Genomic DNA, 27,046 nt, shown 5'->3' with positions numbered 1-27,046 from the left:
TTAATTGGATTATTAGGTTTTTTTCCTTGTGTTGAGTTGTATGAGTTCTTTATATATTTTGGATGTTAATCCCTTATTAGATATATCATTTACAGATGTCCTCCAATTCATTAGGTTGCTTTTTCATTTTGTTGGTTTGCTTTGCCTGTACAAGCTTTCTATTTTGGTGTAGTCCCAATAGTTTATTTTTGCTTTTGTTTCCCTTGCCTGAGGAGACATACCTAGAAAAATGTTGTTAAGGCCAGTGTCCAAGAAGATTACTGCCTGTGTCTTCTAGGAGTTTTATGGTGTCAGGTCTCACCTTTAGGTCTTTAATCCAGTTTGAGTTTATTTTTGTGCATGGTGTAAGGAAGTGGTCCTGTTTCATTCTTTTGCATGTAGCTGTACGGTTTTCCCAACACCATTTATTGAAGAGACTGTCTTTTTCCATTGGATATTCTTGCCTCCTACAAAGGACTTTTAAAAATTAAATTTTTTTTTTCTTTTTCAGAGAATTGTAAGTGCTCAGAGCTTGGCTGAAGATGATGTGGAATGAGAAAATGTCAACATAATCTCAATTAAAAATATTTTTAAAATCTTAAGTCGGAAGATGAGCAGCTCTGGGGGAAAAAGGGCAAATAGGCTTGTTATGGACTGTCCTACACTGAAATCTACCAGAGTTAATTTTTACTTTGTGTAGATCCATTCGTCTGTTTTATTTATTTTTCCCAGTGAAAAGTGTATTTTGATAGAAAGCTTTTCATTTTATAAATACACTATGAGTTACAAAATATGGATTTATTTTATTCCTAAAACGTGCAATTAAAGTATGTACATATAAAATCACATTACTTAAGTTGAAAATTACTCAGTGCTTAGTTTTGAAAGATAGGCAGAAAAAGTATAGGAGAAAGCTGAAGAATGCACGTTTTTTTAAGCTAGTACATTTGCTCTACATAAAAGAATTGGATGGAAACTATCAAAACTGAGCATTAAAATCTTTTGAGAGATTACTTTTTTCCATTTAATCTCTTAAATATGTGAGATGCGCTGCTGTGTTGTATTAATTCACCCCCTCCCTGTGTATTTGTCTTGAAATGTTTAGTTTTAAATCGGTGGGCTTAATGTGTTCTGGATATTTATCTCTTTGTATTTTAGATGTATGTAGTTGCAAATAGCACCAGGAATTAGATCTATGTACATCCTTAATCTAGCCATGTGAGCTTCACCAATTATTGTCTGCCCTCTTTTCTCACTTAAAAAATGAGGGAATTGGTCTGCTAATTCAGAGAAGTGTCCCTTTCAGCTTTGGTTCTGTATAGCATCTTCAAATCCACCTTCTGAGGGATATGTTTGTTTGGACAACCAGGCCTTGCATTTTTTATACTCTGAAGTTTGCATGCTTGCCTGACTTAGTATTTCTGAATTGATCCCCTGCCCTCTTTTTTTTTTTTTTTTAAAGATCTAACTTGTGTTGATTTTCACTGAAATCATATGGTTCTGTCATTACTCTTGTAAATCTGAAACTTAACCTTTGGGGTAACTGGGATGATAAGCTTGTAAAATGTTTGTTCCCTTTTGCTTTTATCTTCAGTGTATCTCCTTAATCCTCTTTCAGTCTGATTCATTTATCTTGTTATGGTGCGAATAAGGTGTAACCTTGTGGCTGAAGACTTGCAAAGAATGGAGGTGTTCTCAAAATAGTGACATGTTATCTGCAGTCACAGATTGAACATTAGGTCTGAGAATAAAGATCCTTGATACTTAACTTGTCATCTGTTGAACTGAGTAACAGTTTCTCCTTGTACACATTGCCTTTATTCTGTCTCAAAATCTAGAGCAATCCCGAAGACTTTTCCTGTCTGCTTACATATTTTACTTAATTTACTTATAAATTTTCCTTAACCTTGATCTTGGGTTTTTGTTGTGGTTGGGATATAGAGGAAAGAGTTTGGAGTATGATTCTAAGTTTTTGCTTCTGGATAGCTGCATAGCCTTTGGCAGGTTACGTTACATCTCTGAACTTACCCCTAGTGTTCTCATCTATAAAATTAGAACATCAGACTATGTAACTCAGACATTTAAGGACTCTTCCTCGTGTACCTTCCAGGTTTGTGATTCTGCACTCTTAAACAGTATTTTTTTTTTTTTTTTTTATGGCACCCTGCCTACTCTTGTCTGGGGATAGGGAGGCAACTAGTGTAAACATGCTGGTTAGTCATTTTTACTCATAGATCCCCAATCCAAAGCAGTGTAGTGACGGTCATTGGTCACACAGCTAGGAAACAGTCTTTTCGTCCTGTACTCTCCTTAGTCAGAGGGGAGTATTCAGACCAGGGGCATTCAGAATATAGAGAGGAAAGAGCAAGGGGCAGACAGCTTGGCACGGAAGGAATGGACCCCCCAGAGAATCTAAGGACGAGCTGGAGGAGTGAGCAGTCAACTTAGTTTTGGGAGAGGGTATGAATGCTATAGGCCCTTGAGAATTGTAGTATAGTCCAAGCTTCGTATCACTGGGTTTTCTGAAAAGTAATCAGCTTTGATCTAATGCTTGTTGAAAAGGCTGTGCTATCTTCCCAGTGGAGCTGATAATGTGGTCATTTTCTTACTTAAATGACAGCTTTTGTGCTTTATTTTTTAATATTTTATTTATTTATTTGACAGAGAAACACAAGAGGGAACACAAGCAGGGGGAGAGGGAGAAGCAGGCTTCCCACCGAGCAGGGAGCCTGATGCGGGGCTTGATCCCGATCCCAGGACTCTGTGATCATGGCCTGAGTCGAAGGCAGACGCTTAACGACTGAGCCACCCAGGCGCCCCAGCTTTTGTGCTTTAAAATTAGGTGCCACTTCTGAAAGGGGGTAGTTTGGTTTAAAAAAAAAAAAAAAAAAAAGCCCAAACAAGGTTTTCCCCCAGGCGCGTAATTGCTCAACAGGGTTACCTATCTAAAAAGTTTTACATGGTGATCGAACCAGGAAGTAGGCATGATGTTGGCCAAATGGTGCTCAACCCAAGATTTAATTAAGAGTGATGACAGCCTGAATGTGCCCATGTGCTAATGTTGCATGCTTGTATAAAGTCTTTGGAGATGGAAACAGGTATTAGTGCACGTTGGTGTGCTTCCCTGGGAAGGAGCTGTTTGATTTCACAATTTGTACTTAAGGTGAAAGTGCACTTAAAACGGGCTTACCTGGCAGTGTCCGCGCTATCTTGTTAATAACTAGAATTTACATTTACATTGAATTTATGTACATAAAATCTAGTACAGTGGGTATAGTACACAGTTAGCAAATGTTTGAGTCCTCTTACCCCTCCATAAGGTGATTTTTTTTTTTTTACCATCTTTCTGCTTGCTTTTCTGACCTTGTCGAACCAACTTAATGGACCAGAGTATTAATGAAATATTACACAAAGTTTTGAGAAAATTAGTATACCATGCAGATGTTATACAAAATTTTCTTTCTTGTAACATAAAAAAAAATGTGGTTTTATTATTGCTTGTGCCTCAGCTTGTTTAAGTAAATATTAAAGGGCTTGGAGAAAATTTTCGTTCGGTGTATATTTGCAGAAGTGAATTCTCAATTTGATTCACAGTGGTGGTACCTGTTTCTCGGTTAATATCCGTTGGAGAATGTTGACAGTTGTGCAGCTTCCCCAGGAGAAAGCACGTTTGCTTTTGACTCGAGAAGATTCACAGCTCCCAGGTGAAGAACCCGTGCTTTCCTGTCAGTAGGCGAGGATTCTGTGTAATAGTGGGTTCCCAACTGGAACAGGTGCCTGGAAGGAGTGTTAACACCGCTGGGCGGTAGACCTGAGCCAGGAGCATATTATTAGTATTTTTTTAAATCAAAATATGTTTATTTTAAAGATTTTATTTATTTATTTGACAGAGACACAGTGTGAGCAGGAACACAAGCAGGGGGGTAGTGGGAGAGGGAGAAGCAGGCTTCCTGCTGAGCGGGGACCCCGATGTGGGGCTTGATCCCAGAACCCTGGGATCATGACCTGAGCTGAAGGCAGATGCTTAACAACTGAGCCACCCAGGCGACCCTAATCAAAAAATATCTTTTTAAAGATTTATTTATTTTTGGAGAGAGTGTGTGAGCAGGGGAGGGGGCAGAGGCAGAGACAGAGAATCTCAAGCTGACTCCATGCCCAACACGGGGCTCAATCTCACGACTCTGAGATCATGACCTGAGCCCAAATCAAGAGTCGGATGTTTAGCCAACTAAGCCACCCAGGACCCCCAAATTATTTTTACTTTCTTTTAAGTGAACCCTACCCCCCAGTGTGGGGCTCTACCTCAGGACCCCAAGATCCAGAGTCACATACTCCACCAACTGAGCCAGCCAGGTGCCCCATGTTAGTGTTTCTAACAAGTCTCCAGGTTTTGGTGGTGCCACTGGTCTGGGGCCCTGCTGTGAATGTGGCACAGGAACACTCAGTGGTGGTATGGAAAACATAAACAGGAAATGTTTATTATAGCAGCCATGTTAATGTCATAGGTGATGTACTTCAGCACTCTGTAAAAATGAGATGTGTAGGGGCGCCTGGGTGGCTCAGATGGTTAAGCGTCTGCCTTCAGCTCAGGTCATGATCTCCAGGTCCTGGGATGGAGCCCTGTGGCGGGCTCCCAGGTCAGTGGGGAGCCTGCTTCTCCCTTTCCCTCTGTCCCTCTCTCTGCTTGTGCTCTCTGTCTCTGTCTGTCTCAAATGAATAAATCTTTAAAAAAAAAAAAAATTGAGGGGCGCCTGGGTGGCTCAGTCGGTTAAGCGACTGCCTTTGGCTCAGGTCATGATCCTGGAGTCCCTGGATCGAGTCCCGCATCGGGCTCCCTGCTCGGCGGGGAGTCTGCTTCTCCCTCTGACCCTCCTCCCTCTCATGCTCTCTGTCTCTCATTCTCTCTGTCTCAAATAAATAAATAAAATCTTTAAAAAAAAAAAATTGAGATGTGTAATTTAAAAAGCCAGCTAACCGATGGTAGAATGTGATTATTAAGAACACGTGGTACTCATTCTAATGCTCTGAAGCATAAAGACTATCAGTTATCAGACTTTATGTTCAAGATAGGCCAGTCTATTTAAATGTGTTTTAGGATTTTTTTCTGTAAACAGCCCATCAACTAGACACATCAGTTAAACAGAAAATACATTCCCTAAGCATTTTGGTTGTGTTTTAAAATTATTTCATGTTTGTGTCTTGGGGTGAATCAAATAGATTTAGGGTCTTTTTTAGATAGAGGGTCTCCAGGACATTTTATATATGTAATTTTTTTCCTTCACTTTTTTTTTTTTAAGATTTTTAAAAATTTATTTGACAGTGAGAGAGGTAGGAGCCCGATTCGGGGCTCCATCCCAGTACCCCAGGATCATGACCTGAGCCAAAGGCAGACGCTTAACGACTGAGCCACTCAGGCGCCCCTTTTTCCTTCACTTTTAACGGCTAAATACAACTGTGTTCTAGAAACAGTCCAGGAGGCATTGCAGAGGTGTTAAATGCTTTCTTAATTTCCACTGCTATTGATAGAGGAGTCAAATACTCTGTAGTCATAGGGGTATAGAAGTTATGGGTGGGGGAATGGTGGGAGAAGAAATGGTTTGAGAGAGGCTGTGGTTAAGCTGGAGCTTGATCTGAAAAAGATGGACCTGGTGTTGAGCAGTACCTCCATGTGGAATGTGCCCACATGTGATCTGCTCGTTCAGGGAGAACAACCGGATCCCACTGGAACTTCACTGCGATCTTAAATCCATGTGCCCTGCCTTTCCTTTGTTGCCTAAGGAAGTAGATGAGACTGAACCGAGCTGGCCTTTTTAGTTTGTACCTCGGTAGAGTGGGTAAGTTTGAAGTTCTAAAACCAGAACCTATCTCTGTTGACCCAGAGTAGCACGCAAGACGAGTCCCTGGACAGGTTAAACAGCTTCGTTCATGACCTCTGGACAGTGTTCACATTGTGCATATACTTGCTCACCCTACTCAGCACTTGAAGAGGACAACTTTGTGGTCTTAGAGACTGTTTCATAAACCAGTTACATCAATTACCATTTTTATAGAGCCCTATGCTAGTTTTCAAAAGCTTCCTCTGTAGTCAGGACTGCGGTAGCAAGTATAGAAACCCAACTTGGGTTAGCATTAGTGGCATTGTTAGCTCCTCAGGAAGGATAGATCTAGCCTCTCAGGTTAGAACGAGCACCCCAAACCAGGACGGCTCCCTCTACCTCTGCACCTCATTGTGCTTTTTGGTGTTCACTAACACACATAAAGGAGGACGGAAACACTTCTGGGCTCTAGAATGGATTCAGTTCGCTCCTTACAGTCTGCAGGAGTCGTTCCCCTTTCACAGCTTAAGAAACCTGCCTAGTGTTGCATGGGAAATGGAAGATTCAGGATTTCCCCCCCATCTTTATTGAAGTATGATTTATAAATTAAAATTCTGTGTATTTAAGATACCTCGGTGTATGTGGACGTGAAATGAGTGCCACCATCGGGCTAATTAACATCTATCACCTCACATAATTCTTCAGGCATGTGATGTAAGAATACTGAAGATCTACTCTGCAGATTTCAAGTATGCAATTCTGTGGTCCCCATGCTATACATGAGATGTCCAGAACTCATAACTCAAAGTTTGTACCCTTAGTTCAACATCTCCCCAGTTCCCCTGCCCCCTCATCCCTGGCAACCACCATTCTGCTCTTTCCATGAGTGATTTGTTTAGATTCCACCTCTAAGCGAGATCATGCAGTATTTGTCTTTTCGTTTCTGGCTTATTTGACTTAGCATAATATCCTCCAGGTCGAACCATGGCCGAAATGGCAGAATTTCCTTTTTTAAGGCTGAATATCCTGTGTGTGTACACACACACACACACCCTGTTACGTTTTATGTATCTGTTTATGCACTGACAGACATTTAGGTTATTCTCTACACACACACACACACACACACACACCCTGTTACATTTTATGTATCTGTTTATGCACTGACATTTAGCTTATTCTGTCTTGCCTCTTGTGAACTTGAGAGTGCTCTTTGAGATCGTGATTTCATTTCTGTCTGATATATACCCAGAAGTGGGATTACTGGATCATCTGGTAGTTCTGTTTTTTCAAGTTTTTGAGACCTCTCCATACCGTTTTCCAGAGTGACTACACCACTTTACAGTGGGCTCCCTTTTCTCCACGTCCTTGCCAACACTTCCCTTTTGACTTTGGTAGTAGCCGATCTGTCAGGTGTGAGGCGATACTGTGCTTTTGTGTTAAGTGCTGCCGAAGTGAGCATGATTCCCATTTCCCAGATGGTTAGTGATGTTGAGCACTTACTGGCCATTTGTATGTCTTTGGAAGAAAATGTCTTTCAGGTCCTTTGCCCATTTTAAGATTAGATTATTTTTTTTGCTGTTGAGTTGTAGGCGTTCCTCATATTTTTTGGATATTAACCCCTTATCAGATAGGTAGTTTGCAAGTATTTTCTTTCATTCCAGTGGTTGTCTTTTCACTTTGTTGATGGTTTCTTTTGCTGTGCAGAAATTTTTTAGTTTGATGTGGTCCCATCTGTTTATGTTTTCACTGTAAACATGAAAATATACCTTGGCTTTCAAAATTCTGAATTTCACCTTTACAGTATTTCTTACAACATTCTGATACCAGAATTCTTTTTCAAGTCTCAAACATTTTTGTAAATTTCTTTTTACTTTTTTTTATTGAAGCATAATTGACATACAAAGTAGTATTAGTTTCAAGTGTATAACATAGTGAATTCAACAATTCTACACATCGTGCAATGCTCACCATGATAAGTGTAGTTACCATACATTATTACAGTATTGACCATGTTCCCTCTGCTATACTTTTTATCCTTGTGACTTATTTTATTTTATTTTATTAAAGATTTTATTTATTTATTTGCTAGAGAGAGAGAGCATAGGTGAGAGAGAGTGAGCGAGAGTACAAGCAGGGGGAGCTGCAGGCAGAGGGAGAAGCAGGCTCCCTGCTGAGCAAGGAGCCCAATGCGGGACTCAATCCCAGGACCCTGGGATCATGACCTGAGCTGAAAGCAGCTGCTTAACCGACTGAGCCACCCAGGCGTCCCCATGTGACTTATTTTATAATTGGAAGTTTGTACCTCTTAATCCCCTTCACCAGTTTCACCCATCCCCCACCTGCCTCTCCTCTGGCCACCACCAGTTTGTTCTCTATTTGAGTCTGTTTCTGTTTTTCATTTGTTCATTTGGTTTTTTAGATTCCATATATAAGTGAAATCATGGTATTTGTCTTTCTCTGTCTTGACTTATTTCACTTAGTGTGATACTTTCTAGGTCCATCTTTGTTGTCACGAATGGCAAGATCTCATTCCTTTTTTTTTTAAAGATTTTATTTATTTATTTGACAGAGACACAGCGAGAGAGGGAACACAAGCAGGGGGAGTGGGAGAGGGAGAAGCAGGCTTCCCGCCGAGCAGAGAGCCCGACGCGGGGCTCGATCCCAGGACTCTGGGATCATGACCTGAGCCGAAGACAGGCGCTTAACGACTGAGCCACCCAGGCGCCCCAAGATCTCATTCTTTTTATGGCTAAGTAATATTCTGTTGTGTATATATACCACTTCTTTATTCATCTATCGATGTACACTTACTTTGCCTCTGTATCTTGGCAAATATCTTGGTAAATACTGCTGCAGTGAACCCAGAGAGATGCATACATCTTCCTGAATTTTTTTTTTTTTTTTTAAGATTTTATTTATTTGACAGAGAGACAGTGAGAGAGGGAACACAAGCAGGGGGAGTGGGAGAGGGAGAAGCAGGCTTCCCACGGAGCAGGGAGCCCGATGCGGGGCTTGATCCCAGGACTCTGGGATCATGACCTGAGCCGAAGGCAGACGCTTAACGACTGAGCCACCCAGGCGCCCACATCTTCCTGAATTAATAATTTCATTTTCTTTGGGTAAATACTCAACAGTGAAATTACTGGGTCTGATGGTAGTTCTATTTTTAAGTTTTTGAGGAACCTCCCTACTGTCTCCCACAGCGGCTGCAACCAATTTACATTCCTACTAACAGTGCGCAAGGGTTCCCTTTTCCCCACATCCTTGCCAACACTTGTTACTTCTTGTCTTAGTGATTCTAGACATTCTGACAGGTGTGAGGTGATCTCATTGTGGTTTTCATATCATTTCCCAGATGATGAGTGATGTTGAGCATTTTTCCATGTGTCTGATGGGAAAATGTCTTATTTGAAAAAATTTCTTCTGTTCAGGTCCTCTGCCCATTTTTAATCAGATTATAAGTTTTGGAGGTATTGGGTTGTATAAGTCCTTTATATATTTTGGATATTAACCCCTTATCAGATATTTTATATGCACATATCTTCCACTGAATAGGTTGAAATTTTGTTGATGTTTCCTTCACATAAGCTTTTTAGTTTGATGTGGTCCCACTTGTTTGTTTTTCCTTTTTGTTACCTGCCTTTTGGTGTCAAATTCAAAAAATCGTCACTAAGACTAATGTCAAGGACCTTTTCCTCTATGTTTTCTTCTAGGAGTCTTACGGTTTCAGGTCTTATGTTTAAGTCTTTAATCCATTTTGAGTTGTGTTTTGTATAGTACATGAGTTCAATTTCATCCTTTTACATGCGGATATCCAGTTGACCCAACACATTTTTTGGAAGACTATCTTTCCTCATTGTGTGATCTTGGCACCTTTGTTGAAGATTAGTTGACTGTAGGATTTAGGGTTTGAATTAAGGGTAACTTCACTGTACTTGGTTATCTATTTGAGAGAGAGGGTAAAGGAATTCGGGTGACTTTTTTTTTTTTTAAAGAATGTAGGTACTTTTTCACTAAACATGACAGACATAATGAGCAAACAAAACAAAATGGCCATTATATAATTCAAGTTGTACATAGAATGGATGCTTATTTCTTTTCTTTTTGTTTTAAAGATTTTATTTATTTGCTTAGAGAGAGCATAGGTGAGAGAGAATGAGCGAGAGTACAAGCGGGGAGCTGCAGGCAGAGGGAGAAACAGGCTCCCTGCTGAGCAAGGAGCCCGATGTGGGACTCGATCCCAGGACCCTGGGACCATGACCTGAGCTGAAGGCAGCTGCTTAACCGACAGCCATCCAGGCGTCCCTGGATGCTTATTTCTTGAGAGAATACAGAGCCTGAGGAGTTGAAAGCACAAAACATTACTGAAATGATGTCTTACCTCTTTTAAAAGTGAGAGGTTTTTTTTGTTTTCTGCTTTATAACTTTGCATTGTTTAACATCATAATCTCTTTGCCCCTCCCAAGTTACTCAAATATAGTTTATGCTTCAGGAGGTCATGCCATGACTTCCTAAGCTGCTGTCAAAGACTGGACCAGGTAACAGGGCCAGAGTATTGGAAGGGCTAGATTGGAGAGCACATTGACTTGGAGGAATGAACCTGGGCTAGAGTGGTCTAGCGTCTGGGAGCTGGGGCTCCAGGCAGGGAGTAGGACCTCTGCTAGAACTTGCTCTTCTCCTCAGTTCTGTTTCATATAGAATTGCTCCCTAATTTCTCCGTTCTTCCTGGGTGATTTCATGTTCTCTGGCTTTAATGGCACCTGTCCCTGATGTCCCATCCCGTGTCTCCCCCCCGCTCCCTGCCCCCGCCAAGCCCAGGTAGATATGGGTTCCTGCTTGCTTAGTGTTACATGGATGTCTACAGGCACCCTAAATAACGTGTACAGAATTAAATTTATTCCCTTAAACATGCTCCTTCTGAGCTGTCCTCCACTTGGCTGTTACCTACTCACCACATTCCATCAATGACCAAACCTTGCCCCTCCTATTCTTAGTAGGTATCTGATCCATTCCACTTCTCTCTGGCCTCACTGCCAGTCTCTTAGGATACTTGTCTCCAGTTATTGTGTAGCCTCATGTCCTCTGATCATCTTTGCTGCCCGAGGAATTGCTCTGAGACATGTCCCTCCCTTGTGTGGCATCCACGGCCCCTATAATCAGATTTGACTAATTCTCCAACTTCATTCCTCAGATGTTCTCCTCCCTCTTCAAACACACAGAAGCACACAGGCTTTGATCATATGGAACAAACTTCGGTATGAAAGGCGCTTTCCTCTACCTGTCATTTTGTTATCTCACATCATGTGCCCTATGCTGTGGGCCAGGCACTATGCTTATTGCCGAAGATCTCTGGATAGACAAAATAGGCCATTTCCTGATTTTAACTTCAGGTTGAAAGATAATTAGTGAAGTCTTACCAGTTGTAGCGCTAGGTGCCCCCCTGTTGGGAGATCCTGTAGAACCCTGGGATATTCTTACCAAGATCTACTGTAATTTTTTTAGTAATGTATCCCTTTTTCCTACTAGACGACTCCCAAATACATATGTCTTATTGATGATTGGGTTTCCCAGGAGAAAGCATAGTGAAATAAATACTTAATGAATGGAAATCCAGACGGGCAGAAGTTGGCCAGGAATCTTTAACAGTGAAATGAATATAAAAGATTTTTTGACATGACACATGAGGGATAAGTGGAAGGGAAAAAAGCATATTGTTGTGAGGCGTAATAACATCTCTTTTAAAAGCTACTGATTACTGATGTAGGAAAAGACATTAGGGTTTAAAGCTGATGGCTAAGAATTCTTGAGACGTTTTTGGTGCAAAAAGGTGGTTTTATTAAAGCATGGGGACAGGACCTGTGGTCAGAAGGAGCTGCACTGGGATCATGAGGAGTGGCCCATTATACTTTCAAGTTGGGAGGGGGTGAGGGTTAGTGTAAGTCTCCAAGGAATTTGGAAGCAAGGTTTCTAGGACCTTGAGTGGAGCTAGCTATTGTTTGGGAAAAGGTCATTTAATACTGTCTAATAAAAACCTGAGTCATGAGACCCTTCAGATGTATATTGGAGGGTCATATGCTTGGGGGATGATTGCCAACATGTATCTTGGGGGGTAGAGATAAAGGAAGTTTCCAAAAGAATTTTTGTATGTTAAAGTAGACTTACAGGATCCTGGGGGTCGGGCTAAGATTGCCTTTTGCCCTTAGCAAAGTATGAACATGGAGGCAGTTGAGTCCCTAGAGGAATGTCACTTGCCTGTTTCAAGGACTTATCAATGGGTTGTAGATAGTAAGGAAATGTAATAATTTTTCTTCTTCCTTTGTTTCCCATATCAATTATGTCACTTTATTATTAGAAATATACAGAGTTTGAAATTAGAAGAACACATATCTAGTCTTCCTCATAGATCTCGACAGACTTGTAGCTGAACAAAATGTCAAACATTTTTATTTTTATTTTATTTATTTTTTTAAAGATTTCATATATTTATTTGACAGAGAGAGACACAGCGAGGATGGGAACACAAGCAGGGGGAGTGGGAGAGGGAGAAGCAGGCTTCCTGTGGAGCAAGGAGCCAGATGCGGGGCTCAATCCCAGGACCCTAAGGCAGATGCTTAAGGACTGAGCCACCCAGGCGCCCCTGTCAAACATTTTTTAAAAAAGTGAACCTGCCAGCCATTGAAGTTACATTTATGAGGATTCTAAACTATTTATCCTTTTCTTGAAAGCTTGTCAAATACGGGGTTGAATCGTGTAGTCCTCATTCAAGGCTGTCCTGCGGATTAGTGTATATGGTCTTTCCCGGTCCCTTTGAAGGGACTGGCTTATTTTGTTTTGTTTTGTTCTTTCCCCTTGGGCAAGGGGAACTTAAAACAGTAGTCCAGACTCGCACCTCATCCAGGACTTGGAAGACTTGAAATTTAATCTGTTTTCACAGGGGACTCATTTTAGAATTCAACTTTATATTCAGAAAAAGATGGTAACTAAAATACTCATGCTCTCACTACGTGTCTGATGACAGAAGACAAGACTTGCCAAGTGTTCTTGTACTTCCCAGGTATTCGACATTGAGCAAGCTCAATAATAATATTACTAATTTTAATAATGTAAAGGTAAATATCTCAGTAATAATGTGGTTTGAATTCTGGCTCTGTCGCATACTGGCTCTCTGACTTTGGGTAATTAAATTACTTCCAAGACCTCATTACTTAGAAATACCTTGTGAGCTTTTTTTGGTCTTCATCAGTAAAACGGAGAAACAGTGAAATGATGTATCGTAATCATTTGCTTATTTGTTTTCTTCCCTGCTAGACCATGAGTTCCTTGACACAGGAGCTAGATCTTCCTTTTCTCTGGATCCTGAGTATCTACTTGGCATGTCAGTAGGCAGGTAGTAAATATTTATTGAGCTGAAATCAAGGAGGATGGACAGTCTTGTTAATTTGTTCTGAATTAAAATATTCTAGTACTTGACAAAAAATTAGAAATGATTTTCCATTCTGGGCTAGGCCTTAACACAGATTCTTTTAATTAGAAAGGAACAGAACTTTCTGGAGGGTGAAAAGTCAGCCAAAAGGTTTTTACTTCTTTGATTTTTTTTAAGATTTTATTTATTTATTTTTGTGAGAGCGTGTGCACACACCAACAGGAGGAGGGGGGAGGCGGGGGAAGGGGCAGAGGGAGAAGCATATTCCCCACTTTGATTTTTATGAGAGACAATACCATGCAGCATTCAGATACTTCTGTTAATGCTTTCAGCTCTCTGCTAAACTTGAGAGTTCTTCCTAGATGCTTCTGGATCCAGAGTCCTTGATTTTGAGAGGAGACACAGGCATGCCAGACTTCTGTGGAGTGGAGGAGGTGGAAAGGGAGAGGTCTTCTGACTCTTAATTTCCATGTGGAGAAATTGTCAGTCCACAGGCTTTTTATTTTATTTGGGTCTGTGAAGGGGGGTATATTTCTGTTGATTCTCTAATAGAAACAAAATGGTCAGTCAGCACTCTTTCTAAATAAGGAGGGAGCTTGCACAATTGAGATATTCTTCCTTTTGCCAGGTGTAACTACCCTTCTGCAAAAGGGCATACAGATCTTGCTGTACTTGCTTAAGAAAAATAGTATTAATTCCACTTGTTTTTCTAAGAAAATTTTCCATTTTCCTTCCATGTGAAGCCTCTAGGTGATGTGCATGGGGAAGTGCCGGGAGCCAGTGGTCTAGAAAGAACTCTTGAGACATTTTTGGTGCAAAACGGTATTTTTATTCAAGCGTGCGGGGACAGGACCTGTGGGCAGGAAGAGCTACAGCGGGGTCATGAGGAGTAACTGATAATATACTTTCAAGTTAGGGCGGGGGTGGGGGGTGGGGGTGGGGTGGAGATAAAGGAAGTTTCCAAAAGGATTTTCCTGTGTTAAGACTTACAGGATCCTGGAGGTCTGGCTATTCTCAAGCTAAGGTTGCTTTTTGCCTGTAGTAATGCATTAACATTAACTCCATTTTGAACTCCTCGAGGATTGTCCTACTCTGCCTCTCCCAAGTATTTGTCAATGGGCTGCAAGTTGTAAGGAAATTTAATTTTATCTACATTTCTTTTGCCTTTGTTCTCTTCATCAGGGGCAAGTGGGGAGGTTAAAACACAAACTCATCTCAACACCTGGGAAGGTCACTCAGCTCCAAAGACTCCTTATCTGGGAGGTACTTGTAGGCCTCCAGCCACCTAGATAGCACATCTTCCTTCAGGATATGTGGAGTGTCCTCTGCATCTCACATTCATCCTACCTCGTGAGAGAGGTTCTGGAAAGTCCCTGTGTTGGGCAGAGTCACCTCAGAGGCCATTGACTTCTTGTGTCACCTTATCCCTGGTGACCTTGAGCTTGGTCAAGTCCGAGCTGCTTGGGTTTGCAGGGTTGGTTTTCAGTCAGCTTGTCTGGGCGAGCCAGTCCTTGATTACCGAAAGATGTGCTTAAAGCTATTCTTCAAGGGAGGCCGGCTCCTAAGGGGAAGCTTAAAACTCAGGGATTTCTTTTCGGGGCTGACCACATTCCTCAACCCTGATCCTTTAAGAGATATTTAGAATATTCTGGATTCCTAAGATTGTGCTTCAGAGAAATAAGAGCTGAAAGTTAATGATTAGAGTTCTAGCCTAATCTTACAGGTCCTCTGACCCTGTTTTAAGAGTCATTCGAATCATTCGTAATCGTGTTCCCTTATGCTCTCTTTAGTTACTAAGTGTTCTAACGTAAAAATATATAAACCTGCATTTGTGTAATGTTTTGACAGTTCTAGGTGTTTTATCATTGAATCTCTATGCTGTGAGGAAGGTAGTATATTAACAGAGGACACAGGGGGGCCTGGAACTGTGAAGTGACTTGTTCAGTGTGGTGTCTCTCCTGATCGGATGGGGGCCCCCAAAATGTCGGGTGACCCAATGGGGTGGAAGTGATGGTGAAAGAATTCACCTGAGGCAGAACAAAGGAGAAGTTTATTGACTACACCGCCAGGGAGCAGTGGGAAGGACAGCAGAGGAGAGACTTTATCTGCCTGGAGGCAATGGATGGGGTTTGAACTTAAAGGGGGTTAGGTATGGGAGCTTTTGGAATTTTCCTTTTTAGGTACCTGTGCCTCCTTGTGAGTAGCCCTTTGGTTAGGGCCTCTGGATATTTTGAGGCAGGTTGCCTGATGGGCTTCTCTGTATTCAGCCAGGGGATTATGGTGGGACCTTTGGCCTTAGATTCCATTGCTCAAGCCTGTTGCCTAAAAGCAGCCTCTACTTCAGAATCACAGTTAGTGATTAAAATGAGTTCAGGCTCGTCTTCCTGCTCTGTACCTGAGTCATCTTATCATAGGTCATGCTACATCACAATGCTCTGAGGACAGCAAGTTTGATAAATGTCCTCCTCTTAACAGGATCCATGTTTAGAAATGTTTGGTTGTTTCCTCTGGAAGTAGGTAAGCTCTAGCACGACCGTGCTTTTTGGCTATTTTTGTTCAGTGCTGCATCCCCAGTGCCTAGCATGGGTTCTGGCACACACTGGGCACCTCAGTAAAAGCTAACTGAAATTAATTAAAAAGACGTCGATTCCACAAAAAATTTTTTGTGGAGTCTGACAGAAAAGGCTGTTAGTAAAACCTATCAGTCTCCCCCTATCTCAAAAAAGGAAAGAAAGAAATAGGTCCCTCTGTTTACAAAGCGACACAAAATACTCATAGTGAAGGTTATGTCTCCTCAGTTAACACTCTCTTTTAGCACAGCTATCTTCTTTCAAAGCAGAGATACACAAATTGAATTTTTCTTTCTCAGAGGGACTTAAGGTATGTGATAAAGATGGTTCCAGAAACCTCTGAGCCAGCCTCCCAAACATCAGCCCTAGAGCAACAGTATGCCTGGAAGACACCCATCCTAAATAATACTTCGACCTGCTTAAAATAGTTAACGAGTTAGAAATTTTAGTTCATTCCATGCTGAAAAGCACTTGACAGATATCCTACAGTTAAAGGAATAGGCTCTCATTGGGTCCAGAAAAAACACCTCCCCTAACAAGTTTTCCAAGAGTTCTGGGTTGGGCTAATTATAGATGGTATTCTTCATTTGTGGGGCCACCGCACCTGACTTGCGGTCCTGGCCGCACACGCGAGTGTTTCAAGGATGAATTTGTCAGCCACAGACTTCTATTTCAAGCATCTGCAAGCCGTTGTGGTGTGTCACCAGGAAGCAAACGAAGTAACAGGTGAGCCGTGTGTGTGTGTGTGTGTGTGTGTGTATTCCGCATCCGAAAATGATTTAAAGCTACCGGCTGGGCCACGTGGAAATCCAGTCTCCGCTGCATAGGGCTTGGGGCAGCGAAGTTACTGGACACTGGGCCAGGCTTTTTGAGAGGCAAGTATCAGCAAAGTATGTGTCAGGTAATATTTTTTATGAAAACATATTCCTCCCTTCTCCCAGCATCCCATCAAGTTTTGCTCTGCCATTGGTTGCTGGCTGCGGTGTAGGTAGCCAGGTAGCCGAAGATGCGGGTGTGCTTTAAGTAAGGAGGAGGACGGAGAAGACAGCGGGCATCCGACTGTCCGCCTTCTCTGGGTCCAATCTCGGGCGGGGCGGGGGGCGGGGAGCCGGCCGGGCACGCGGGGGGTGAGTTGCCGCGGTCTGGGCGGGAGTCCTGGGGAGCATGCGCAGTAGCCCGAAGCCGGAGCCAAGGAGAGCTCTGGCGCCATCTAGTGACGGCGTCCCCGCCGGCGGCCGGGAAGGAACTGTCCCCCTACGCCCCGCTCCTGGGTGCGATTCGGAGGAACCGAGATTCTGTACAAAGCATGGAGAGGGCCAGTGGCAAAGTAAAAACACTTGAACGTTTACATTTTTAGAGGGAAATAAAATTCAGTCTGGAAAATACACCAGGATAACATTTTGTCAAGTTTGGTCTCTGGGCCCCATAAATTGAAATTTTATATTGGAACATGCCACATGAGAGAATGTAATACAGAAAAAAAGTTGGAAGGACTGCTGACTTGTCAAAGAAGAGGCTTCATTCCAGTTTTATCTTCAGAGTGCTTCAGAGCAACCTATGATTTATGTAAAAGGGGAAGAATAAAATGTGGTGGAGGGTTTCTTTAACTCCTTAACTTCCGGTTCTGTGCAAAAATAGAGGGGCGCCTATGGTGGAACAGTTTTTGGAATCAGAAACTTGGAGCCTGGGTCCCAGATTTGCAACTTCCAAGGAACTTAACTTCTTTGAGATGCGGTTGATTCATTTCCAAAGAGGATGGTAGTATCTCCTCACAAGGAGAATTAATCTCCAACCACACCTAGTGTTACTGTATCTGTGCCCAGCACCATTGCCTGGTCCCCCACCAGTCCTGTGGGTGCTCCTCTCCGCCACAGGCTCCCCGGGCCCCATCAGCTTTGGACCACTCGTTGACCTTGCTCCAGCCGTTCTTCCTGTCTCCTGCATCATTTCCCCCTCTCTACTAGATATTTCCATTAGTACAGACATGATCTAATTTATCCCATTTTAACCAAACCTCTTGACCCTTTGTCCCCTGCAGCTAGCACCCCATTTCTCCTCACTTTTGTATTATAGCAAAATGTCTCCAAAGGGCTGTCCATACCTGCTGTCTCCACTTCTCCCATTTTCTCATGACCCACCCTATCAGACTTTTGTCCTGGCCCCTTCATACAGGCTACTTTTGCCAGGGAAACCAGTGACCACCTTGGTGCTGAATTGTGGGGTCAGTTCTCAGTTGTTTTTGTTTTTAGATTTTTATTTTATTTTAGAGTGAGTGTGCAAGCGGGGATGGGGAGAGGGACAAGCAGACCTCGTGTTGAGCATGGCGACCGATGGGGGGCTCAGTCCCAGGACCCGAAGATCATGACCTCAGCTGAAATCAAGAGTTGGACGCTTAACCAACTGAGCCACCCAGGCACCCCCAGTTCTCAGTCTTTATCTGCGATGGCCTATCAGCAGTATTGGACAGTCACTCCCTTCTGGGAACCTTTTGTGCTCTTGGCTTCAGGACACTACACTCGAGTCTTCTACCACACTGGCTGCCATTTCCCACTTTCCAGGGCTCAGTCCTTGGATGTCTTTGCCAGTTATGCTCACTCCTTAATAATATCCAGTCTCAGGGCTGAAGATAATCTGTATATGCTGGTGACTCCAGAGTAGCATCTCCAGCCTTGGCATCACCCCTGAACTCCATACTCAGCTAGCTTCCTGTGTGACCATCTCAGACTTAGCGTGTCCAAATTGAACCTTTTTTTTTTTTTAAAGATTGTATTTATTTATTTGTCAGAGAGAGCGCACAAGCAGGGGGAGTGGCAGGCAGAGGGAGAAGCAGGCTTCCCATTGAGCAGGGAGCCCAATGCGGGACTCCATCCCAGGACCCTGGGATCATGACCTGAGCCGAAGGCAAACATTTCACCGACTGAGCCACCCCGGCGCCCACCCCCCAATCGAACTTTTGATCTTCCCATCCAGACCTGCTGTCTCTGGGGTCATCTCCATCCTAGTTAATGAATGGTTCCTTCAGGCTTCGGAATGCTCGGGCTAAAAATGTCCCATCATTCTTGATCCCCCCTTTTTTTTTTCCTCTCACACCTCACATCCAGTCTGTCTGGAAACCCTGTTGGCTCTGCCTTCATGATATATTCAGAATCCAGTCATTTCTCACCACCTCCCCTCTCACTCTTGTCCTGCCCCCACTTTATCTACTTAATGCCCATCTCCTCCACAAAAATGTCAGCTCCGAGAGGGCTGGGTTCCTGCGCACCCCCAGTTTTGTGTGTTGCTATATCCATGGGCTTCAAACCATGGCCTAGTTGGTGCTCAATAAATATTGGCCAGTGGATGAATGAATGAATGAATGAAGCAATTGGTGACTAGCAGGTATTTAATACATGGTAGCAATTGTTTTACATTGTCCTTCTTAGATACCTAATTTCAATAGGAAATTAAAAGAGAAAATGGCACCGTGAAGGAGCAATCAGATATATCCATTTATAGTATGTCTATAGTTTGCTTTAAAACACTTCAGCAGGGCGCCTGGGTGGCTCAGTTGGTTAAGCGACTGCCTTCGGCTCAGGTCATGATCCTGGAGTCCCTGGATCGAGTCCCGCATCGGGCTCCCTGCTCAGCAGGGAGTCTGCTTCTCCCTCTGACCCTCCCCCCTCTCATGTGCTCTCTCTCTCTCATTCTCTCTGTCTCAAATAAATAAATAAAATCTAAAAAAAAATAAAAAATAAAACACTTCAGCAAGGGGCTCCTGGCCGGCTCAGTCTAGATCTCAGGGTCGTGAGTTCAAGCCCCACATTGGGTGTGGAGCCTACTTAAAAATAAAATAAAAATAAAATAACACACTTAAGCAAGAAAGGAAATACATGAAGCCAAGCCGGCAAAAGGTAAACACGTGTGAAATCGAACCAGTGCGCACGTTTGTTATACTGTACTCTTTCTACTCTTTCTGTATGTTTGAAAACTTTAATAACAGAAAAACAGAAAACATGCTATGCAGCTTTTGTGGGAAACTCGCAGCAGTAGCGTTTTTGCAGTGCGGTTGGTTCAAAGCGACCTGCCCAGCCAGGGCTGCCCGAGGAGCCCAGCCGGAGGACCGGGCGTCCCGCCCCGCTCCCGGGCACTCAGAGAACCGCCCAGATGCTGGGGCGGGGGCAGGGGGCGCGGTGCTGCCTCCGAGTGGCTTCTGAAAGGGGACGAGTCGACCTGAATACCCGCCGCTCCTCTGAGACACGTAGCTCTCAAGCAGCTCAGCTCTTGTAGCCGAAAGGCTTTCGGTGCTGGGCCACATTTACGGCTTTTGAACTTGGGGGGTGAAGAAAGTGGTTAAATCTCAAAGGCCTGCTAGAACTACCCTCCGAAGCTAACCCAAAATGAAACGGTGACTCTCCCTCTCTGTGGCTGAAGCGGGGTAACTCGAGATGGAATCCGGTTTAGGGTGACTGCCCTTTGCGGGTGGTCACGAGTGGTGTTTTTTTTCCTGGCTTCAAAGTAAATTCTGGGAACAATCAGTCCATTTTGTTCATTTTATCATTCTCTCTAGGTTACGGGGTTCGGGGTGATATTTTTTCTCATAGTTGCCTGTATTTTTCAAAATTTCTTCCTTCGCCCCATATCATTCTCACGGTAAGAGAAAATGAAGTACGGTTTTTTGGCTCTACCTACTGTGTCAGGTGGGACGCTTTCTGCTGCGACAACAAATCCAGATCAGACGGAAGCAGACGGGGGATCTGCTGCTTCATAAACAGGGTGGGCGGGTGGGCTTCAGGCACAGCTGGGCTGGGGCTCCAGTAACGCCCCTGGACCTGCTTTCCTTGTCTCTCCATCCTGCAGGCCTTGCTCTAGATTTAGCTCTGGCAGATGCTTCCCTTGTGGTCCCATCACAGCCGTGAGGGCTTGAGACTTGTATCTTTCCAACTGCAAGTCCAGTGGGAACAGTCGGTAGCCCCCCGATTCCTGGCAAAATGCTCTTAGTCTCTCCTTGGCTCCTCTGCCCACCTATAACCCAGGGCTGTGACAAGGGAGATAGAAAATCTGACTGGCTTGTGTCTCGGTTACATGCCTCTCCCCTGAGATGGAGGTGGGACCCCCCCTTCCCAAAGTGCAGGGGCTAAGAGTAGGGAAGCCTAGTTTCCTAGAGGGAATTTGGTATCCAGTTAACAAGAGGCAGGGGTGTAGATGGCGCATAGCCAGAAAATCACAAAGGCTGTCTTCCTCCCTACTCCAGAAATGATTTGCAATAACCCCAGCACAGAAAACTTAAGCTAAGGGAAGCTACTGTAATTGAGCCCAGAATGGATCTCTGAGCTTCCTGGCAGCCAAGGCCAAAGGCAAAGTCTTGTTCACAGACTGCTAGCTCATCAGGATTAAGCAGTAAGGAAGGATCAACAACTGACAAAATGTTCTTAGGATTCCAAGGCTCATATTATCTATCTATCTATTTATTTTAAACATTTTATTTATTTGAGAGAGAGGGAGAGGACGGGAGTGGTGAGAGGGGGAAGCAGACTCTCTGCTGAGGAGGGAGCCTGACTTGGGACTCGATCACAGGATCCTGGGATCGTGACCTGAACTGAAGGCAGACGCTTAACCTACTGAACCACCTGGGTGCCCCTCCAAGGCTTATTTTAAATTGGCCTCTCCCTCTGTTTTCTCTGTCCATCTCCAACATTTCTTACTGTTTTATTTTTTGTCTTGGGCAGTCTTCACCTTCTTCTCGTGCACTGAGTGGAGTCCTTGTCCCCTCTCTCTGCCTAGAGCCACCATATGGCCTGCTGCCCTTTCTTCACAGTTGAATAGGAAACTACCAGAACATCCGGGGGCTTGGATCAGCACAGCGATCCCATTTCACCCTGTACTCCTGGAAGGGAGGCAGTGAACCTGAACTTGAAAGGCTAAACTCCACTGCCTTCAGATCAGCAGTCAGCCAGAAACAAAGGGTCGAGGGACTTGGAATTTAGTTCTGTTTCTTTTGGAGTCATCTACAACCCCTCCCCCCACCCCCTGACTCTCCCCTTTTGGAAAAGGAATGAGCTGGATCAGATGGTGACGCCAACATTCCTGCCTGCCTGTAGAAAGTGCTTTGCGCAGTGGGAAAGCGGAATTCTCCTCCTCCCTGAAACCCATGTCACGGTGTCTTTTGCATCAAAAAGGTTTTCTGAGATTTTCCTCCCAGACCACATAGTTTCTCACAGATCCTGAGAGTTTCACACTCAGTTCTTTTTCCTGTGTTGACAAGCGGAGGAAGCACAGCTGCAGAGGCTGGGCGTGGCGCTGGCCCCTTCTCGGCCCTGCTCCCCCCTTGCCTTGTCTGTTGATGAAGCGGGAGCTGAGCCAGAGCGGCCAGCAGCTGCAGATGTTGAGGGGAGGGCTGGCCAGAGGGCTGCTCATTGGGGCCCTGCAGGGAGCCTTCCTGACAAATGTCATGGTGGCTTTGGGAAAAGAAAATGTTGACCTGATGACTCCTTCTCCCCACTCCGAGGCTTCAAGTTTACAAAGTAGCTACAGGGAACTGTTGATCCCCCCAAAGTGAGGCAGAGAAGGGCACCTTTTGGCCTTACTACCACTTGGGATATTTTCTTCCTGAGATTGGCCCTATTTGTGCCTTTGTAATGGCCAACATTCCCCCCCCCCCCACACACACTCTGGAAAAGCCAGATAGGAGGCTAATTTGACTGTAGAAAGGAAGTGATTTGTAACCTTTCCTGTATGATCTGATCAGTCTCTCTTCTATGTTATTCTTATGGTCTGGACTTTAGTATTATGACTTGCAGTGGTATGGTGGTCTATTCATGGGCTTTTTGACTCTGGTCCTTCTACTTCGCAGAACATTACGGGAGGGGGCAGCAGCTAGCTGCATCTCCAAGGTGAGGACCATTGCTCAGAATGGGCCTCAGGTATGGCAGCGTGCTGCTGGGGAATAGGATGTGACCTGGTAAGCATATGCCTTAGGTCGCCTGCCATGGCAGAGGGACATCCCCACCATAAAGAACATTTGTCGGCTGCTTTGTCTCTCCAGGACGCAGTGGCTTTCTTCCAACCCAGACACCCCACTAGGGCATGATTTATGTTATATACTTAGAAGCCTTATTTTAAAAATTGGATTGCAAAGTAGAGTGTATCTCATATGATTCAACATGGTTTTTCTTTTTTCCAATAGTTTGAGTGAGTCTATTACAAATGGGCTAATTCTGCTTTAAACAAAAGGTCTTTTATTATGCTAACCGATAGCGCATAAACACAGATGAAACGTTTTCTCCCTGAGAATAGTTGTCAGTTCTCAACGTGAAAGAGTAATGAACATTTTCACTGGTGGCAGTAACTTTGACTGTTGTTTGGTGAAAGAAAATAATTTGGCAGCATAGCAGGTTTGTGCCTTGCCTTAGCAAGCGGTCACTTATGCAGTTGTCCGTTCTGGGTCTACACCCAGGACTCTCCTTCAGTAGAGAAGTTGTAACCGTTACACTGAACTCAGGAGACTTCCTTTAAACAAGTAAATGTTCCAGTTGACAAGGGCAATGTACACATGACTCCAATTAGTGAATATACTAAGAGCTCTTTCCTATCTGTGATTTTAGCTGTGTTAGCTAAGAGAGAAAAGTTTCTCCCTTTGTCTTCCCAATTACTCATCTCCAATGAAATTCCTTACAGTCAATTCACAGGCCTTTAGGGATGATAGCTCATTTTTAAACGTTGACTAAAAATCTGCAAACAGTGGAAACAGTGGATTTAAGCCCCGTGGGTTAGGATAATGCCCTCAGAAGTTTAGCTTATAACCACTCTCATGGGTTGTGTTCCCTGCATTGTCTTCTGGGGGTGCACGTGGGAAGAACTCAGTGATCAATGTAACCTTTGGATTTCTTTGGGAGGAAACAGATCTTTGTTCTAGCACTTGACACTCATTACAGAACTATTAGGAGAAGATGAGAGAGAGAGAGAGAGAGAGGCAGAGAGATAGAGACAGAGAAATGCCGGTGTCTGCACAAGATCATGGTTACTCTGGGCTAAAAGCTTCAAGTGTGTGTGTGGTGATTGAATTTATATGTCAACCGGAGGGTGTTTTTGGATGAGATTAGCATTTAAATTGGTTACTCAAATACTTTGAGTAACACAGATTACTCTCCATAACGTGGTGGGCCTCATCCAGTCAGTTGAAGGCCTGAAGAGAACAATTAAGACCTGCGTCTTTCAGTAAGAGGGATTTCCAGCAGATGGCCTTTGGACTTCATCTGCACCATCAGCTCTCCTGGATCTTGAGCCTGCCATCCCATGCTGCAGATTTTGGCCTTGCCAGCCTCCATCGATCTATGAACGAATTCCTTATAAGAAATCTCTTTGTATGCATATTCTATTGATTCTGTTTCTCTGGAGTACTCTGATTAGTATAATGTCCTGCTGAGACTGGCTCATTTGTGCAAGACTGCAGACTTTCAGTCAAGGAGACCTTATAGATGAACATCTATGGTCTTCCTTGAAAACCCTCTACCAAAACCACCCCTCTGGTCTTTCCCAGAAGCACCATCTTGGTGTGTGTGGGTGCCATCTAGTGCCAAATGTAGGTACTGCAGAGTCCTAGCCTGGCTTCACTGTTAACCTCACCTGCAGGACCCGTTTCTTTTCCTAAGCACATATGAGAAGACATGCATATTTATGTGCATCATTCACTCTTTTATTCACTCAACAAACATTTAGTGAGGGCTTGCTTGTGCACAAGGAAGGCATTGCAGCAGATGCAAAGAAGCAAGTGGTCTCTTCCCCCCTCACTGAGCTCATAGTCTCGCTGGAGACAAGGAACAAAAGCAGGTGATTATAGTCACGGGTGCTCAGGGCCAAGGGAGAAAGGGGAATAAGGAGCTGAGGCATGAGCGATGGGGATTTGAGGCTGGGCCACCATTTGATGGGGTGTTTACTCTGTTCCAGGCATGGTGTTGGCTCTGGACATAGAAGGGTCGTGGCCACGTCCCTCCAGCAGCTTTTGGGCGAGTGGGCCCATTCTCCCCTGCTTGCTCCCTTCACAGTGGGTGCATCCCGTAGTGAGCGTAGATGTGTTGGCCAATAGCAGAAACTTAGATTCAAATGATATTATCTCCTTCGATTTCCTGTCTTTATGCTTGAGGAGAGGTAGCCTCAGGGAGGTGTACAACACTATAGTGAAGACAATGGGTTTTGAGGGTTGATTATCCAGGAGCAGATCCAAGCTCTGGAGATCTTCCCTTAATCTCCTTGTGTGTTCAAGACAAATAATAGTATTGCCCTTGTAGAGTTATGTTATGGGAATTCAATGGAATTCAATGTGATAACATGCATGGCCAGTCTGAGTTTTTTTTGTTGCAAGCACCAGAAATCAAACTTCATTAAGTAGAGAAAGGATTTCTTGGAAAAATATCAGATAGCTCACAGAATTGAGGGGGGAGGCTGGGAATGTTTCTATTAGTTTCTATTCTCTCTCTCTCTTGCAAAGCTCTTACGTTTGTCCCCTCTCTGCAGAAAGACTTTGCTTCCCAGTCCTTATGGAGGAAGACAGGACTGCGTCCACCTCCCAAGCATACACTTGTCAGGTTGGTCCTCTAGGAAGAAACTGAATCTCTCAGCAAACCAGATTCCTGGGCAGGTATCCTGAGCAGCCTAGCTCAGGGCTGGTGGGAGGCAGGACATGTCCCCTTGGCCGCCCGAAGCTTCCCTGCTGGGGCCGCAGAGGACAGCTCTGCATGGTGGGTTGTGCTGGTGCCAGTCAGGGTCCCATCAGGTCGGCTCTGCGACTCCCGTCCCAGGCAAGGGAGCCGAGTGTCATAGAGGCATCCAGTCTGCTTCCCAGGGGACACCTGAGTCTTCCTGAAAGCCCCTGTGGCTCTCAGCCTCTGCGTCCTCCATTTGCTCATCAGGACATTCGGCCGGGCCGTGTAGCTCCACCCTTGTGTCTTCTTCCTCAGCCCCTGGCTTCCGAGTGCTCTGGTCGCACCAGGAGCCACTCCTAGCCCTCGGCCAGTAGGCTTCTTGCTGATGTGTGCCCAGGACTGGGTACGGGCAGGCCTGGCCTTGGCCCTGTTTGGATGTGACTACCCACAGACATAGCACAGTCACTGGCCGTCCTGCAGGCACAGAGCATCAGGGATGACTTCCTTGCATCTGCCAGAATGTGGCAGCAGTTCTTGAAAAGTTCTTGAAGGCCCTGCACTCCTAAGCTCCCAGCAGGACCTGTGGGGGCTGCTGCTGAGGGCTGCCTTGTAGGGATGGGGTGAGAGTGTCCCCGAAGAAATCAAGGGCTGAGGTCGGGAGGGGCTGGGCCTGGGGCAGGAGTGATCCCCTCACTCCTCTCAGCGTCTGCTCTGGGCAGGACTGACTAGGAGAAAGAGGAAGCCATTCCGGTCCCGTGCCTCCCTGCCCTCTACTCAGAACATCAGCATTTCAGCCTTTTTCCCTCACCACCCATCCCTTTGTCGTGGACTCAGATGTCCCTTGAGACTCAGGGGTGCTCCTTCAGGCCACAGATGTTGGCATTGCTGTGTTGGAGAAGCCACCTTAAGCTGATAATGGTTACCACTTACCAAGCGCCTGCTGCAGGCTGGCTCAGAGGGTGGGGGTGTTAAGACCTGACAAGGGCGTGCAGCAGACAAGGTCCACCTGGCCTCCGGGCTCTCCCCGTTCTCTAGCCGCTGCTGGAAGAATCTCTGCCAAATTTAGGCCCATTGGACAGTCCCCCTAGCAGGAGTGGGTGGGGAAGGCCGGGGCTTCCGAGGCTGTGCTCCCCTCTTTTGAGGTCAGCTCCTCCACCCCAGAGGCAGGCTGGCTTGGCCCCGTCTCCTGCACTGTCTCAGGCCTAACGACGGGCCTTTGCCCACCTCCCCTGCCCATTCCTTTCTGGTCTGGCCCCATGCTAGATGCTGAGACTGCCTCCAGGAAGATACTGTTGCGTCCTGCCCTGTGGCCGGGGAAGGCCCACTTGGGGCCCTTTCACTCAGCCTTGTTGTGGGGACGGGTCCTCCTCTGGCAGGCAGCTGAGGCCTGGGGCCCATGACTGTTAGAAACAAAATGATTCTTTAGAGCAACGTTCGTCTTTGTTTCACTCATTTGATTGCACGGTATGATGACGTTTAGGTGAATGTGTTGGGAAGGCTGACTTAGGGTCAGCCGGAGGCCTGGAGACTCTGGGAGAGGCCAGCGCTCCGGGGCTCGCCCCAGGTGGCTCTGGGCCTTGGAGAGGCAGCCTCTGTCCTTTATCCGGGGCCGGCAGCAGAGCTGAGGTGTGTTGGCAC

The 27,046-nt window shown here is 44.8% G+C and overlaps 1 protein-coding gene across 2 annotated transcripts in view; it reads left to right on the top strand.

Moving 5' to 3' along the window:
* TOMM20 (translocase of outer mitochondrial membrane 20) overlaps window positions 1–27,046 on the top strand; it is a 126,711-nt gene that overhangs the window by 15,374 nt on the left and 84,291 nt on the right. The window contains exon 5 of one of the 2 annotated variants that reach the window (XM_035008486.1): window positions 491–1,752. The exons of the other annotated variant lie outside the window; for it this stretch is intronic. Coding sequence (XP_034864377.1) covers window positions 491–535 — 45 coding nt within the window. The 3' untranslated portion in view covers window positions 536–1,752. Of the gene's footprint in view, window positions 1–490; window positions 1,753–27,046 lie in introns of those variants that run through there. 2 annotated transcript variants of the gene reach the window in all.

This window comes from Mirounga leonina, unplaced genomic scaffold (genome assembly GCF_011800145.1).
Source record: "Mirounga leonina isolate KUSES-001 unplaced genomic scaffold, KU_Mleo_1.0 Mir_152, whole genome shotgun sequence".
Lineage (NCBI taxonomy): Eukaryota > Metazoa > Chordata > Mammalia > Carnivora > Phocidae > Mirounga > Mirounga leonina.
Note: the sequence above shows the minus strand (reverse complement) of the source record. Positions and strands in the feature narration are given on the sequence as shown.